The sequence below is a fragment of the Bubalus bubalis genome, chromosome 22 (genome assembly GCF_019923935.1).
Source record: "Bubalus bubalis isolate 160015118507 breed Murrah chromosome 22, NDDB_SH_1, whole genome shotgun sequence".
Classification (NCBI taxonomy): domain Eukaryota; kingdom Metazoa; phylum Chordata; class Mammalia; order Artiodactyla; family Bovidae; genus Bubalus; species Bubalus bubalis.
The window spans coordinates 40,616,185-40,634,454 of record NC_059178.1 but is presented as its reverse complement, the minus strand read 5'-3'; the positions used below and the strand labels follow the sequence as shown (position 1 = coordinate 40,634,454).

The window sequence follows — 18,270 nt, the reverse complement described above, 5'->3', positions numbered from 1 at the left end:
TGCTAAAGCTGAAACTCCAGTACTTTGGCCACCTCATGCGAAGAGCTGACTCATTGGAAAAGACTCTGATGCTGGGAGGGATTGGGGGCAGGAGAAGGGGACGACAGAGGATGAGATGGCTGGATGGCATCACTGACTTGATGGACATGAGTCTGGGTGAACTCCGGGAGTTGGTGATGGACAGGGAGGCCTGGCATGCTGTGATTCATGGGGTCGCAAAGAGTCGGACACAACTGAGCGACTGAACTGAACTGAACTGAATCATCTAAAGTTTCTTCTATAAAATATGTTCTCAAAGTCTTCCTAATGTGACAACTGAAATAATTCTAGCATAAGCACGTAAAAACTTGAATAATCAGTATTTTAGTAATCTGAAAATCAGGTACCGAGCTGGCATAAAGGATTAATTCCTACTTGAAAGTGTATCTAAAAATATTGAATGTTCTATGCAACATCCAAATCCATAAACTGAATGAGTTAATTCCAACAAGGCAGAGGAGTTGCAAAAATACTCCTAAGACATAACTTATACTAATTTTATTTTTCCAAGGGCAATTTTATCTACTTCTCTAGCGAAAGAAGAATTTTCCTATTCTCAGAGAGTCTGGTGTATAAAACACAAGTAAATATAAAACAATGAGAGAGAACTGCTCAAGAATATAAAATAAAACAGAATAAAATCAACCCTGTGTAATCACCAGACAGGCCTGCTGATACCTGATGTAGGTAAGTAGTGAGTACATGTAAGACCCTAGGATAATCTGATGAGCATTATCATAGGGATAATGAATCCATTCTGCTTAATTGCACACAACAGTATAAAGAGCAGAATTTGGTAAATTTTACCAAATTGGCGCTGTAAAGCAGTTCAGAAAGGAGGTCCTTACAATACCGAGACAACTGCTCTAGAGTATCATATCTGCTCATTGTTTGTTTTAATTTGGTTTTTCAAATGCCACAGAGAATGAAGATCCTGGAGACCTTATGTGTTCTAACAGAAGAGACTTATTCTTCCAGGTCACTGACTGTACCTGCTAATTCCACCAAGAAGGTCTACATCCTTCATGCCATCGCCTGTCAACCCTCTCCCAACTACTTTAGTGAAAGATCTCTTCATTGGCACCACAATTTCTCAGCAGCCGTATATTGAGAGCAGTAACTTTAGGGTTCCTACACTACTTGGGACCTCCAAGTGCCCACTGCACTGAAACGTCCCATCAAAGCAGATTTTTCAAACTGTTCTTGCTTGGCAGCCATGGTTCCCCTTCCCTTAGTCATTTTCCCACTCTTTCCCTTCAATCCCTTGAAACACAGTTTGAAAAATGGATGCTTTAGGGCCCTGTCTAGAACCACTGGCAGCTCGTAAGTCTCTCCCTTCAGCTATTAACTCCCCTCCTGGCATCGTACTGCTCAGCCTGCTCTCATCCTGCTGCTGCTGACCTCTTTCTCAGTCATCCACACCATCTTGCTATTTCCACATAGTAAATATCAAGTTTCCTCAACACAGAGGTCCCGTCCACCAGACTTAAACCTGACTCTCCCACAAGGTCCACTAAGCTCACAACCCTCACTCACCTTCATTCTCCTTTTTTCAGGACACGCTGTTGTCTCTCACGGCTCCACACTGCACTCTCAGACCGTATCTCCTTTACTCTGTACTTCTATACTTTGCATTAAAGCTACTCCTTTTCTCTGATGCTCATGTCACTAGTGGTTTTCAGAAGCGTACTAACCTTAGAATCCTCTTGAAGGATAAATCTTTTCTTATGGCTTTGATACCCCACTGTCTCCTCTGCCGAGAGTTTGTTCTTTCAAGTATTACTTCATTCCTTTATATTTTAAACCTCTTCAAAATACATAAAAAATACGTCTGTACACAGAAAACCAACCTTAGCTCCATTCCTTTCTTCTAACTATTGTACTCTGTGTGTCAAAGCTTCCTAAAGGGATAAGCTACACACCGGTAAATATCAAGTCCACTGGTACTGAAATGGCACTTTCTAGGGTAACAAGAAACCCCATTAGGAAACGTATCACAACCACTTTTTCATCTCAGGTGAAATCACTGAACATCCATCCATCATGCCTGGATTTCCATGACCCTGCTCCCTCTGGCTTTTCCGCTGCCCCTGACTTCCAGAAGCCGCCTCTCCCCTTGCTGACCCTCCGTGATCCTCTCCAACTCTGCCTGTCTCTGCTGCACACTCCGAGCCCACAGTGCCGCCCACATGCTCCACCCCACCCACTCTCTGCTGCATAACGCACCCCCGCCCCCGGCCCCCAGCCCCTCCACATGAAATGCTCCAAACACAACTCGTCCTTCTGCCTTCCCACTGGAGCCGCTCTGCCTCTGGGGCCCCTCCTCATACCAATTTACTCAAAGACGGAGACCTGAGAGCCATGGGAGACTTTTCACTTGCCCTATTACCTACATTCAGTGACTCTCCCTGCTATGTAAAGTCCACTATCTACAAACTTCCCATGTATTTTATTGTGGGCCCCAAGAACTTCTACAAACTTTCCCAGCAGTCTCACAACCAGTCTCAGATGTCTCACTCTCTCCCACTACATCAGCCAAGTGACCACTCTCTTCTGAAAGTCGGGATCCCATCAGGTTACTTGTTCCCTTCTTTGAAATCCTTTGATGGCATGCCTCGCCTACAGGATAAAGTGCAAAACCCTTGGCATGTTATAAAATGCCTTCTGCGATGTGGTCTCTGTTGACCTCCCAGCCTTGTCTGTGCTCTCTCCTCATGCTTTCCTATCCATCAACTTTGTTCTCTCATGTGCTTATCTTATGCATGCTTTTCTCCTTTGCTTGGGATGTATTCCCTTCACCTGTCAAACCTAACAAACACCCATGCACCCTGATACTTTAGCCTGAGTGTTACTTCCCTGCAGCACCTTCTCAGAGGTCTCACGGTGTTCCTTCCTCCCACACACCTCTAGTGTGCTATCTACCATATCACTGAAAGTTGCTCAGTCGTGTCCGACTCTTTGTGATCCCATGGACTATACAATCATGGAATTCTCCAGGCCAGAATACTGGAGTGGGTAGCCTTTCCGTCCTCCAGGGGATCTTCCCAACCCACAGATTGAACCAGGGTCTTCTGCACTGCAGGTGGATTCTTTACCAGCTGAGCCACTAGGGAAGCCCAAGAATACTGGAGTGGGTAGCCTATCCCTTCTCCAGCGGCTCTTCCCGACCCAGGAATCAATTGGAGGTCTTCTGCACTGCAGGTGGATTCTTTACCAAATGAACTATCAGGGAAGCTATCATATCACTACCTATTATTCTTCCTCTCCTACTGGATTGGGAGTTCCCCAAACGGAGAAACTATTCTGTACTGTTGAAATGTGTATCACTAGCTCGTAGCACACTGCCCAGCACACAGCAGTTTACAAAACATTCAAAACATTACAAAACATTGGTGAAGACCAAGTGTGTCTTCACCCACTACAGAGGTCCTGGTCTGTCTTATGATTGTGCCTTTGTATTTAAGATAGAATACCATGAGTTCCCACTATAAATGGCAATGGGTTAGTGTGGAATGAGGGGAAAGTTAATCTGTTCCATTTGGGAATATCCTAGGTTTTTAATGGTGAATAGCAATTCCTGCCCTCTGATTTAAATGTCTACAGAGTTACAGCTCTAACACCAGTTAAGGAGGCCGGGTCTTGTCACACAACAAACTTATTAAGCAGCAGGTCCTTAAAGGAAACCAGGAAAGTCAACAGATAGGCTGACCTTGTATAAAAGTATATCTTATTAAAAATTATGGAGAAGATAAAAATTAAAAAGTTAGGGGTTAGCCTAGGTATTACTAAAGTTCAGTGTTAGCAACTGAGACTAATTTTAGGCAAATTTCCCATAAAATAAACAGAACTGGTTATATAATCCCATCTATAAAAATTATAGTACGTAGGCAAGTAAGTTTTAGATTATAAATTTTAAAGGACCAGGTAGATCAGATCAGATCAGATCAGTCGCTTAGTCGTGTCCGACTCTTTGCGACCCCATGAATCGCAGCACGCCAGGCTTCCCTGTCCATCACCAACTCCCGGAGTTCACTCAGATTCACGTCCATCGAGTCAGTGATGCCATCCAGCCATCTCATCCTCTGTCGTCCCTTTCTCCTCCTGCCCCCAATCCCTCCCAGCATCAGAGTCTTTTCCAATGAGTCAACTCTTCGCATGAGGTGGCCAAAGTACTGGAGTTTCAGCTTTAGCATCATTCCTTCCAAAGAAATCCCAGGGCTGATCTCCTTTAGAATGGATTGGTTGGATCTCCTTGCAGTCCAAGGGACTCTCAAGAGTCTTCTCCAACACTACAGTTCAAAAGCAGCAATTCTTCGGCACTCAGCCTTCTTCACAGTCCAACTCTCACATCCATACATGACCACAGGTAAAACCATAGCCTTGACTAGATGAACCTTTGTTGGCAAAGTAATGTCTCTGCTTTTCAATATGCTATCTAGGTTGGTCATAACCTTCCTTCCAAGGAGTAAGCGTCTTTTAATTTCATGGCTGCAGTCACCATCTGCAGTGATTTTGGAGCCCCGAAAAATAAAGTCTGACACTGTTTCCACTGTTTCCCCATCTATTTCCCATGAAGTGGTGGGATAGGATGCCATGATCTTCGTTTTCTGAATGTTGAGCTTTAAGCCAACTTTTTCACTCTCCTCTTTCACTTTCATCAAGAGGCTTTTGAGTTCCTCTTCACTTTCTGCCATAAGGGTGGTGTCATCTGCATATCTGAGGTTATTGATAAATGCCAATCTTGATTCCAGCTTGTGTTTCTTCCAGTCCAGTGTTTCTCATGATGCACTCAGCATATAAGTTAAATAAACAGGGTGACAATATACAGCCTTGACATACTCCTTTTCCTATTTGGAACCAGTCTGATGGTCCATGTCCAGTTCTAACTGTTGCTTCCTGACCTGCATACAAATTTCTCAAGAGGCAGATCAGGTGGTCTGGTATTCCCATCTCTTTCAGAATTTTCCACAGTTTATTGTGATCCACACAGTCAAAGGCTTTGGCATAGTCAAGAAAGCAGAAATAGATGTTTTTCTGGAACTCTCTTGCTTTTTCCATGATCCAGCAGATGTTGGCAATTTGATCTCTGGTTCCTCTGCCTTTTCTAAAACCAGCTTCAACATCAGGAAGTTCACAGTTCACACACTGCTGAAGCCTGGCTTGGAGAATTTTAAGCATTACTTCAGTAGCATGTGAGATAAGTGCAATTGTGGGGTAGTTTGAGCATTCTTTGGCCTTGCCTTTCTTTGGGATTGGAATGAAAACTGACCTTTTCCAGTCCTGTGGCCACTGCTGAGTTTTCCTAATTTGCTGGCATATTGATTGCAGCACTTTCATAGCATCATCTTTCAGGATTTGGAATAGCTCAACTGGAATTCTATCACCTCCACTAGCTTTGTTCGTAGTGATGCTTTCTAAGGCCCACTTGACTTCACATTCCAGGATGTCTGGCTCTAGATGAGTGATCACACCATCGTGATTATCTGGGTTGTGAAGATCTTTTTTGTACAGTTCTTCTGTGTATTCTTGTCATCTCTTCTTAGTATCTTCTGCTTCTGTTAGGCCCATACCATTTCTGTCCTTTATCGAGCCCATCTTTGCATGAAATGTTCCTTGGGTATCTCTGATTTTCTTGAAGAGATCTCTAGTCTTTCCCATTCTGTTGTTTTCCTCTATTTCTTTGATCGCTGAAGAAGGCTTTCTTATCTCTCCTTGCCATTCTTTGGAACTCTGCATTCAGATGTTTATGTCTTTTCTCCTTTGCTTTTTGCTTCTCTTCTTTTCACAGCTATTTGTAAGGCGTCCCCAGACAGCCATTTTGCTAAGGACCAGGTACCTTCATTATAAAAGTGTAAGATACTTAAATATGGCTGTATATTCAAATAAAACATTTACATATCATTCCTAAAAATAGAATTATTGTTTAGCCAGATATTCTATAACTAACCAGACAAAGTGGCATGGCCCAGAATAGCTAAATTACTGACTCACAATGCAAAGTCATTTTCATTTTGTTTAAAAATAAGTAAATAAAAGGAGGCATTTGTTTTTTGGTTTAAACACAGAGTCTAAACCGGAATTTTTCAGGTGTCTCCTTCCTTCTCCACGCCAGAGACTGCAGTGTTCTCAATGCAGCACTGATTTTATAGTCTGATCTTTTCATAAGCTCTCCCTAAATGTGCTAACTGGAGCTATCGACAGCATTAACAAAATGAACTCACCAGACCATGTCTACCTAAAATAACTTCTTCCCTTAGGACTGAGATAGGAGGGCTAGAGAACTCTCTCTCTCATGCCTGATAATGCAATTTTAACGCTCCACTCAGTATTATGACATTAGGCTAATCTCCTGTGCAGTTTTGGTTGTCCCAGCTATGTGATTCCCTACATTATTTGGTAATACGACTTCCAGAAAATTAACTACTTTTAACATTGAACACATGAATTTAGCGATTCTATACATGACACTTTAATACTGTTAGAAGAACCCACTGGAGAACTGATAGAAATATGATCATCATCATAGAAAGCCAGGGATTACTATTAATCTAAAGAAATGTTAAAATTCTATAGTTCCCAAATTAGTTATTACAAACAAGTAACACATGTATCAAAACAGGCCCATTATTATAAAATGTCACTCACCATCCCCAGCAGGAAGTCCTCTCTCTTTTTTTTCATCACATTTGTTGCATTCACTGAAGTAAAGCAGCAGGAACATATCCAAGAGTACCCAAATCAAGGAGGTGGCTAGGACCACCTTGCAGTATGCAAATTTTCTCATGGCACTTTAAGTCAAATGCAAAATTTTAAAATATATATATATAAATATACAAAGATCACGAAAATTATTCCAATCCAGTTTCATCAGAAATCACTTTCATAACCTACAGACAAAAAAAGAAAAAAGATTAACTAAAAAATTCAGAACCTAAAGCACAATTGAAAGATTAACTTAATATGCATATGAAATTTTACTGTGAAGAATAAGTTTTAAATAAGACTTCAAAAAATACTTGTAAAATATATAAAAACTGATAGTATCAATAACATGCAAATAACTCCTACAAATCAATATACACAATAAAATAGAAAAATGGGTAAATGATGCAAACAAGCACTTTGCAGAAAGGAAACCGGAAGAGCCAATAAACAAGTGAAAATGGGCTCGATTCACTACAATTAAGAAAATGCAAATTAAAACAGTGAGTGACTATCTCATATCCATTAAACACGTGGGGCTTTACTGCCTTCTATTCAACTGCTATATTAAACGCTCAAGTAAAAACTAAGCCATTAACTGCCACAGGGGTTTAAGAAATCAGTAATTCCCAGTCCATTTCAAACACTCCCCTTCAGTTCCATGGTCCAAGGATTTATATGAGCTCTCCCGGTCGCTGTACTGCATGAGCTTAACTGGAGTGATTCTTATCCCTCTGTCCCACTGAATCCCATTCTAAAAATGCTAGTCACCAGCCATTCACAAACAGACTCATGGAAAGCGTAGAAGAAAAGGGAATCAAGAGATCTGAGGCCTGGACTTGGTTCTGACAGTAACTGCACAGACTTCCCTGAACCTTCCTTTCTATGTGTCCCACCCTCACCCCAATCTGTTACAACATCTTGAGAAAATGACTGGAGGGACGGTCACCAAATTTGGGACAGCTAGATAAAAAACACTCCTGGCATGCTGGCACTCGTCTGGGGGCGCACTGAAGCAGTCCCAGGGACCTCAGACGAGGAATCATCGCATGGAGCCGTGGGCACCAAGGCTCAAAGGCATGTGTCAGTGCTGACTGGGAGATGGAAGAATCAAGCGCACTTGGGGTGGATGGAGGAAACACTCGGCACAGGTGCCCCCCACTGAAAGCCAATGTGCAGATGCTCTGAAGGGCTGGGATGTACCAGGGGGGCCCAGGAGCTTCTTACAAGGGCAGTTTATGTAGCATGAACCCAGGATAGATAAGAGAGTTTATCTACAAAAAAGATAACAGTTCTTTCCTGCCTTATGAAGGGGCTAGCCAGCAACCTGAAAAGCACCCCAAAATACTAGGTGACACTTGTAACTGTAAAGTATTATTTCTGCTGACCTCTCTGGGGACGGTGATCTCTTGCCTACTGGTCTCCTTCCATCAAACCAACACTCCCCACTTGTACCCTGAGAACAGGGTGCCACTGTCAGATTCTTGCCTCAAGTCCCTCACATGGAGTGAGCAACCACTACTAACTCTAGTGACTAGGGTGAGGGCAAGGCCAAAAGGATTACAATGCGCAGTGTCATGGAACAACAGATCTCTCCAGAGAAGCCGATACACCATGTATTTCAAGCCACTTCACGTGTAAGTCTACCTCTCTTGGTCACTGGCAAAGCAAGCAGTCTAACTGCTGGTGTGCTATCTGGGACGCAAATGTGGCTCTGTGTTCTCTAAAACCTGCTGACTGTTATTTCTTTCAAAGCTTACAGCCCAGAACACTTAAATGTAAGTCTTTATAACTCTGTACCCATCCCTGTTTAATTTTTCCAAGGCAGCACAATTAGATTCTAAAATTGAAGATGAAACGCAGTGGGTGTGTGTGTATTTGGAAGGAGAGCGGTACAGAGAAAGCAGGAGGTGCAGGGAGAAAGGAGAATAAAGAAGAGGCAAAAACCTCTGAAATCTTGGGGCAGAGATTCCTCAGATACTAACAATAAAATGCACAAATCATTAAAAAATAAAAAGACTGGACGTTGGACTTAATAAAATCTGCTCTTCAAAAGACAGTTAAATAAAAAACAAGTCACATATGGGGAGAAAATATTTACAAATGACTCATCTGATAAATTACTTGTACCCAGACCACATAAAAAACTCTCCAAATACAGTGTTTAAAAACCCTAATCGAAAACAGTGGGCGAAAAGTTTGAACTGTCACTTCACCGGAACAGCAATTCAGGTGGTAAATGAGTACAAGAAAAGATTTTCAACATTGTTAGCTATTGTGTGTGTGTACTCAGTCAGATCCGAGTCTTTGCAATCCAGGGGCTGTGGCCTGCCAGGCTCCTCTGTCCATGGGATTCTCCAGGCAAAAATACTGCAACGGGTTGCCATTTCCTTCTCCAGGGGATCTTCCTGACCCAAGGATTAAACCCATGTCTCTTGTGTCTTCTGCACTGGCAGATGGATTCTTTACCGCTAATGCCACCTACTGCTGCTGCTAAGTCGCTTCAGTCGTGTCCGACTCTGTGCGACCCCATAGAGGGCAGCCCACCAGGCTCCGCCGTCCCTGGGAGTCTCCAGGCAAGAACACTGGAGTGGGTTGCCATTTCCTTCTCCAATGCATGAAAGTGAAAAGTGAAAGTGAAGTCTCTCAGTCATGTCCGACCCTCAGCAACCCCATGGACTTCAGCCTGCACCAGACTCCTCCGTCCATGGGATTTTCCAGGCACGAGTACTGGAGTGGGGTGCCATTGCCTTCTCCAAATGGCACCTACTAGGGAACTGCAAATTAAAAACACAATGAAACACCACTATGCACCCATATAAACAGCTAAAGGAAAAAAGAAAACTACCAAATGCTAGCAAGAACTGCTGTACCTGGACCACTAACACGCTGCCAGTGGAATGCAAAATGGTACAGTCTCTCCGGAAAACAGAGAGTTTCTCTCCCATAAGAATCTTACTTAAGAGAAAGGATAATGTATGTCTACACAAAGACTTGTACACAACCTTTATATCAACTTAATCATAACCATCAAAATCTGGAAACAATCCACACGTCTACCACCTGGTGAATGGATAAACAAATTGTGGTACTCTAAACAGTGAAGGACTTCAACCCAGAATCCAGCAATCAAGAAAAACTCTCGATGTACATCCAACAGCACTGATAAATCTCACAAGCCTTATGCTAAGTGAAAGTGATCAGTAACAAACGGCTGCATTTTGTATACTACATGATGCCATTTATATGAGAGAGAAATCAGATCAGCCGTTGCCAGGGGTTTGGAAGAGTAGGGGACTGCCCTGAAAGGACAGTGAAAACTTGTGATGATGGGAAACCCTCTACTCCCAGCTTGTGGTGGTGCTCATACAACTGTGTCCATTTGTCCAAATGGGTATGACTACACTTAAAAGGGTGAATTCTACTGTACATAATAAATTCAACCTCAATAACCTTAAAAATAGGTAAATATAGAAGAGGTGAGGACCCTTCAAAGAAACAATTTAAATTTTAGAAGGATAACTGTTGTATATTTCTTCAAGTACCTTAAACACTATTACCAATGGGTTAAGTACCCTCCCAGTCATTCAGAAAAAAATCAGCAGTATGTCATGTCTTTTTTTTTTTTTTTTTTAAAGTAATTGTATTATACCTACATATTCTCAGAACTTTTGGAATGAGTTCTGGGTACATGGTTATAGTACTACAGAACCAAATAAATTTTTTAATACTATTTATTTTTATTTTTGCCTGCGCTAGGCCTTCGTTGCTTTTTGCAGGCTTTCTCCAGCTAGGGTGACCGGGGGCTACTCTGCGGCGCCTGGGCTTCTCCCTGCGGGGACCTCTCTTGCTGAGGTGCATGGGCTGAGTTGCTTCAAGGCATATGGAATCTTCCTGGACCAGGGATTAAATCCATGTCCCCTGCATTGACAGGCAGATTCTTATCCACTACACCACCAGGGAAGTCCAGGTGTATCATGTTTTAAAGCAACAATAACATCTATTTTTGACTCAAATATTTTAATGTCTTAAATGTCCCTACAGGAGGAAAAGACTGAAATGTTTGTGACCATAAAGGGGAAGTATGAGAGATCTCTGTGGTAATGCTGCAGAGATTTTTTTAAATTAAACTAATATGTTCAACACACATTTAACCTCTCTTTCCACCACAACCACCAAGTATACGGTCTTAGACAACCAATGTCTTAATGATCACTTCAAAAAAGGCCTGATATCCACAAAGCTGTGTCAGAGTGCCACATATTGTTTTACACGTTACTACTCTTTAAAGAAGAGAGAAAATAGACACAGGCTGAGGTGGTTTCCTGGCTCATGATTCTGACTCTTGCTTTGCCCACCCTACCCCAAGGACTTCTGCTAACAGACCTAGTCCCATGGGCACAGGACAGCCAAAAGACCTGGGCAGGCCAAGCACAGGCCCTCAGCCCTTCACTTCCCAAGTCACAGAGCTGGAAGCCCGTGCTAACCTAGCGCTGCACTCAGCTACACTGCCCGTCACGGAGAGAAAGCCGACCTGCAGTCCAAGAGGGCGAGCCCAGACAGAGGCACGCAGGACGAGAGGAGGAGGGTCCCGTAGTGACTGAGTCCCTGTCTCTTCTTTGGCTTTCGTGACCACTCAGGAATCCTTCTAATAATCCCCTTTTCCACTTATGCGAGTTTGAACGGGGTTCCTGACACACACCAGGGATGCGGAAGCAGGGGTAGTGGTGGGGCAGAGACAGAGGAAACCTAAAGTCAGACAGGCTCTGGTCCACTTCTGAAGTTCCTCTCTACTAGTCAGAACAATTATACATTATGAGGCACACTATGCTACTTGAAAGGACACTGAACCGCTTATAAGTGGAAAAATCTGAAACTTGCTTTTCTTCTAACACTACATTCCTCAAGCCCATTCATGCTGCATGTAGTTGTAGTCCGCTCCTTTTCACCACTGTATAATGCTCAATTGGCTTATATTAATGTCATCACACACTATGGGGCTAATCAGAGCTTATCCCTTTCATGCTTAATAGGCATGGGGTTATTTCTAAGTTTATGCATGTTTCCTGGTACACATGTGCCAGGGGTCAGCAAACTTCTGCAAAGGGCCAGGCAGTAAACATTTTAGGCTTTGCAGGACATAACATCTCTGTGGCAATCACCTGAATCTGGGGTTGTACCACAAAAGCAGCCGTGATATGTAACCAAGTAAGTGTGACAGTATTCCAATAAAATGAAGTTTATTTATGGAAATTAAATTTGAATCTCATATAATTTTTAAAATTATGAAATTATTTCTTAATCATTTAAAGATGTTAAAAATCTTTCTTTATTCATGAGTTGTCACAACCCTGATCTAGAGTACATACTTAGGGATATTAGATCATGAGACTACACATATTTTCAATATGACAACATATGGCAAACTTGCTTTCCCAGATGTCTAAAGCAAAATGAGAACTCTGGATGTGTTATGTCCTTGGCAACACTTATTGATGTCAAACTATTCAATTTTTTGACAATCTGGTAAGTGTGTAATTTAATTTGAGTTTCCCCATTGACATTTCCATTTCCTCTTCCTAATGAACCACTGAAGTTTATTCTATTGGGTGAAGTTGTTTTGTCTTTTTCCTATTAGTTTGTGAAGATCTTTATACAGTCTGGATTCTAATCTGTGCCAGTTACATGTACTACAAGTATCTTTTCCCAGTTTATAGCTTATCTTCTTAATAAGAGGTGTCTTTTGTAGTCCATATTTTCTATGTCTTAAGAAGTTCTTCTCTACCTAGAGATCATTAAAAATATTTTAATGTCTAGAAGTTTTAAAGTTTTACCTTTCCAGTGTAAGTACAGATTCAATATTATTTTCTTCCATATGAATAACCAATTGTCTCAGTACTGTTTATGGGAAATTCAATCTCTCCCTAAAAGTGTGCAATGCCAACTTTGTCATAAGTCATGTTTCTGAGGTTCTACATTCTGTTCCATTGGTCTGCTTATCCCTACACCACACAGCATCTTAATTATAGCTTTACAACAATTTTTGGTACTAGGTAAAGCAAATATTCTCACCTTTTACTAGTTGAGGAGTACCCTGGCTACTTCTGACCCACTGGCCTTCCTTAGCTATGCTGACCATTTAATTACTTAAAATGACATTCCATCTACTGCAAAAGAAATCCAGTAGTTAAAAATGCTTACATGTCTATGGTGGAACAATTTTACTGTTCTGAGAAAATAAACCAATTAAAAATTCAGATAAGTCATAAAAAAAGAAGTTGGTGATGAGAAGAGGAATTAAATTCAAGAAGTCAAAAGCAAAGTTCTAAAAATGTTCTTCAAAATGACATTATTAAAATAAATGTATACTATCTAAACTTTATGTCTACTACTTTGTTATTCCTTTAAAACAAAACAAAAAAATACCCCAGTATTCTAGAGTCCCAATCATTCCATGCTGCTTGGATATCTACTGAGTCTTGGCCAACTCTGTTCTTGATACCATGTCAGACACTGTAGATGGTAGGAGCATGAAGGCAATGATCCACACCATGGAAACTGTTATCACGCTACTAAATACCAGGGTAAGAGACACGCCATTCACATTACAAAAGAGAAACACCAACTCAGGAAACCTGGCAGGAAAAAGACATTCAGATAGGGAAGTTTCTAAACAGGTTTTATCAGACAGTGTAAGATACTAAACTTTGCTGCAACAAGGTTTTCTTTAAATTTTTTCTACAGATATTTTGTTTCTCTCTCTCCTTTAGCTAAAATCCTTTAAGGGCTTCCTGATGTCCTGCTATTTTGTTCTGAAGAACACCATTTATAGGACTCATACCTGAGAGTTCTCACTAAAGAAATAAGTTAGGGAAATGTTACTTCCTCCATTTGCTCTGAGAGATTCATTCTGTATATCACTGCACCAAAGGTTCTATGAAGCCCTGCATCGAGGCAAGCTGCGTGATTCTGTTAACTCAGAACTTCTCAGATTCAAGCATGGAATCCTCCCCAACTACTCTTCCTTTTTTGCATAATAGAAAGCAGTTTTCAAACAGCAATAAATTAACTAGTGAAGACTGGCTTCAAATCCTGGAAGCAGGTAACTTTTAAGCTATGAGTTATTTTCTTTCTGCAAAATTATCTCTGTAAAGCTGCAAATTGAGTAAAAAAAAAAGAAATCCCATTGTATTTAAAAGCCTCTCACGAGGCTGACTTTCACAGACAGAAGGTCAATGTGTAATTTTGTAATATGTTAATTAATTTAATTAATTAATTTTGTTTTATTTTTATTTAACATAACATATACCTGTATATAGTACAAATGAAAAGTGAAAGTGTTAGTCACTCAGTCCTGTCTGACTCTTTGCAATCCCATGGACTGTAGCCCACCAGGCTCCTCAGTCCATGGAATTCTCCAGGCAAGAATACTAGAGTGAGTTGCCATTTCCTTCTCCAGGGGATCTTCCCAACCCAGGGTTCGAACCTAGGTCTTCTGCATTGCAGGCAGATTCTTTACTGTCTAAGCCACCAGGATTTGTGGACAAAATGGGAAATCCAAAAGTCATCATTATATATAAATCCCTAAAAGAAAAGAATCTAGAAGCCTCCCTTCAGGTAAGTGAAATTTGTTAACTATTTCCACTATCAGTTATTTTTTTTCAAGTGTGGAGTATCATATTCTACAGAATATATCATCATTAAATTTTGCATTCAGCAAATGCAACATTATTTCATGTGGAAGTCTGTGAGGAAAGAGTTAACACAGCAGGTGTGTTCTACCCTGTCCGTGCTAAGCCCAGGGGGATGCCTAGGGCCATGGCAATGACCCCTGGCCAAATGCTGAGAAGAAACTCCTGGAATGTTCATGGTTATTTGTTAAGGATGTTAGAGGTGGTGAGTCAGGATGTACCAGGCTGTCAGCATTGTTTAAAGAAATCATCAAGATTTATGACGCGCACCTGGTGTCTGGTCTGGGGCCCAAGTCTCAGCTGCCAAAGCTGGCCACATGGCAAGAATACGCATACGTGACCAGCTGGCTACCAAGAGGAGCTCCAGGCTCTGACACTCATGTGCTTCCCTGACCAGACACGTCTTGTACATGTCTCTTATCATTCACAGCTGGAGGGGAACTCGTGTTCCTGTGATCCTTACGGAGGGAAGACTCAGAAGTCCACACCTGATCTCGTAAACATTCACCTGTTTTATCTTTTTTCTGCTGTTCTTGCACTGTATCTTTGGCTGTAATAAAAATGCTGCCATGAGTACAACACTATGTTGAGCTGTGTCAGTCTTTCCAGCAAATCAAACTAGTGGGCAGTCAGATCAGATCAGATCAGATGCTCAGTTGTGTCCTACTCTTTGCGACCCCATGAATCGCAGCACGCCAGGCTTCCCTGTCCATCACCAACTCCCGGAGTTCACTCAGATTCACGTCCATCGAGTCAGTGATGCCATCCAGCCATCTCATCCTCTGTCGTCCCCTTCTCCTCCTGCCCCCAATCCCTCCCAGCATCAGAGTCTTTTCCAATGAGTCAACTCTTCGCATGAGGTGGCCAGAGTACTGGAGTTTCAGCTTTAGCATCATTCCTTCCAAAGAATACCCAGGGCTGATCTCCTTCAGAATGGACTGGTTGGATCTCCTTGCAGTCCAAGGGACTCTCAAGAGTCTTCTCCAACACCACAGTTCAAAAGCATCAAAGGGCCCCCAAAACCAACACCATAATACCGACTTCTCTCATTCCTTTTCAGAAGCTGCATGATCATAAGGACGATATCCTTGAATGAATAAATCAGCGTACAGCATAAAAGCTAAGACATAGGCCTGAGATTACTGTCTTTAGAAAGGTCTGGTTGCAATGTTAGCCCTTGGCTGGTGTTTGGGAACTTGAGTGATACACAGTTTCCTATGCTGAAATAAATCTTACCTTAAATGATAAGCGGGCCTCACTGTGCTGAAACTGCCTGTACAAACAATATGATTTATGCAAAACACCTCTTTTCCTGTTGGGAGCCTGAAATTTTGGTACATGCTAGGCAGAAGGTGCCTCCATTACCAGGTCTGATAAAAACACTGGCATTAAGTCTAATGAGTTTTCCTGATTGACAACACTTCACACGTGTTGTCAAAATTCACTGCTAAAGGAATTAAGCTTACCTGGAGGAATTAAGCTTATTCCATGGGGAGAGGACTCTAGGAAGATAGTAACTGCTCTCCTCCAGATTTCACTTCTTCCCTTTGCTAACACTGCTTTGTATCCTTTTGCTGTCATAAATCTTAGCTATTATTCAGAGATCATATGCTGAATGCTATGAATCCTCCTCAGTTCAGTTCAGTCGCTCAGTCGTGTCCGACTCTTTGCGACCCCATGAATCGCAGCACACCAGGCCTCCATGTCCATCACCAACTCCTGGAGTTCACTCAAACTCATGTCCATCGAGTCAGTGATGCCATCCAGCCATCTCATCCTCTGTCATCCCTTCTCCTCCTGCCCCCAGTCCCTCCCAGCATCAGAGTCTTTTCCAATGAGTCAACTCTTCACATCAGGTGGCCAAAGTACTGGAGTTTCAGCTTCAGCATCATTCCTTCCAAAGAACACCCAGGGCTGATCTCCTTTAGAATGGACTGGTTGGATCTCCTTGCAGTCCAAGGGACTCTCAGGAGTCTTCTCCAAAACCACAGTTCACAAGCATCAATTCTTTGGCGCTCAGCTTTCTTCATAGTCCAACTCTCACATCCATACATGACCACAAGAAAAACCATAGCCTTGACTAGACGGAGCTTTGTTGACAAAGTAATGTCTCTGCTTTTCAATATGCTATCTAGGTTGATCATAACTTTCCTTCCAAGGAGTAAGCGTCTTTTAATTTCATGGCTGCAGTCACCATCTGCAGTGATTTTGGAGCCCAGAAAAAATAAAGTCTGACACTGTTTCCACTGTTTCCCCATCTATTTCCCACGAAGTGATGGGACAGGATGCCATGATCTTACTTTATTGAATGTTGAGCTTTAAGCCAACTTTTTCACTCTCCTCTTTCACTTTCATCAAGAGGCTTTTTTAGTTCCTCTTCACTTTCTGCCATAAGGGTGGTGTCATCTGCATATCTGAGGTTATTGATATTTCTCCCGGCAGTCTTGATTCCAGCTTGTGCTTCTTCCAGCCCAGGGTTTCTCATGATGTACTCTGCATATAAGTTAAATAAGGAGGGTGACAATATACAGCCTTGACGTACTCCTTTTCCTATTTGGAACCAGTCTGTTGGTCCATGTGCAGTTCTAACTGTTGCTTCCTGACCTGCATACAGATTTCTCAAGAGGCAGGTCAGGTGCTCTGGTATTCCCATCTCTTTCAGAATTTTCCACAGTTTATTGTGATCTACACAGTCAAAGGCTTTGGCATAGTCAATAAAGCAGAAATAGATCCTCCTAGGCAATCACTAAACCTGGGGGTGGTCTTGGGAACAGCCAACACAATCAGCATTTTAAAACAGAAGTGATGGTCTATTAGGCCAAATGCTAAAATTCACATTTCAATTCCAGAACGTATTAATATCAGTAATGTGCTCCTAGCAATTTTACTTTATTGGCATAAACCTGGGCCTCTTTATTCCTTGAATGAGAAAAACATACCCAGGTCACAGTCCCTGAATTAAATGCAGTAATGCGCAACATACTCACAGTAAACACTCAGTAAATATTAAACAGTAATTCTAAAGGCTCTTTCTTAGATGAAACAAAAAAAAATCAGGAACATTGTACATCTGTACTGATGCATTTGGAGTCCTGCAAAGAGAAGCTCAGAGACAAACTTGAACCCTTCATCCTCCTAACACTGGCACCATGAGTGCTCTCCAGTCCACACATCAGGACTACTGGTTGAACACAAGCAGGTTAAACCCTATATAATAAGTATCTTTCTATTTCTAAATGTGGTCTTTATTTAGTCTTCACATTGCTTTCGTGAATGAGAAGTGAATGTGCTAATTAATTAGTACCACACGTGGCTATGCTTGATGGTTATGTTTCTCAAATTACTGTGCTAGGATTTTAGTACAAGCCACTCACTTTCTGGCATGTACATGAGGCATCAAGTCCAGTCAGGGTAAATCTGAACCTGCGCCACTGTAAGAGCAAATCCCAATGTAAAGAGAAGTCCAACCCTGAAGTCATTTACGCCCAGTGATCAACTTACCCCAAAGTGGCTTTTCAAATGAATTCACATCCCAAATCCACATGTCCCACATCTCCTGCTGAAAAATAAATTTCCTAAAATCAGTTTATTACAGAATAACTCTATCCTCCCCGCTTTACTTCAGCCACCCTATTCCACTGGACTAAGTGCCAGCCACTTCACCTGAGGATGAGGAGCAGGTCTTACTCAGCTACTTCCCCCATGCTGAGCACCACACCTGGCACAAAATGTGTGCTCAGTTAATGTTTATTACGTGAATAAGTGAGTCGATGAAAACAGTATTTCTGAGATCCAACACCAAGCTCAGTGGAAATATTGTAAAAAGTATCTTTCCTCT

At 41.9% G+C, this 18,270-nt stretch overlaps 1 protein-coding gene across 1 annotated transcript in view; it reads right to left on the bottom strand.

Moving 5' to 3' along the window:
- The window catches only part of GALNT1 (polypeptide N-acetylgalactosaminyltransferase 1), an 80,909-nt gene extending 62,912 nt beyond the window's left edge, over positions 1-17,997 (bottom strand). Inside the window, exons 1-2 of the mRNA XM_006042067.3 lie at positions 17,934-17,997; positions 6,685-6,926 (exon numbers count right to left, since the gene is read on the bottom strand). Of these exons, the coding sequence (XP_006042129.1) occupies positions 6,685-6,823 (139 nt within the window). The 5' untranslated portion in view covers positions 6,824-6,926; positions 17,934-17,997. The remainder of the gene's footprint in view (positions 1-6,684; positions 6,927-17,933) is intronic.
- Positions 17,998-18,270: the final 273 nt, after the last annotated feature.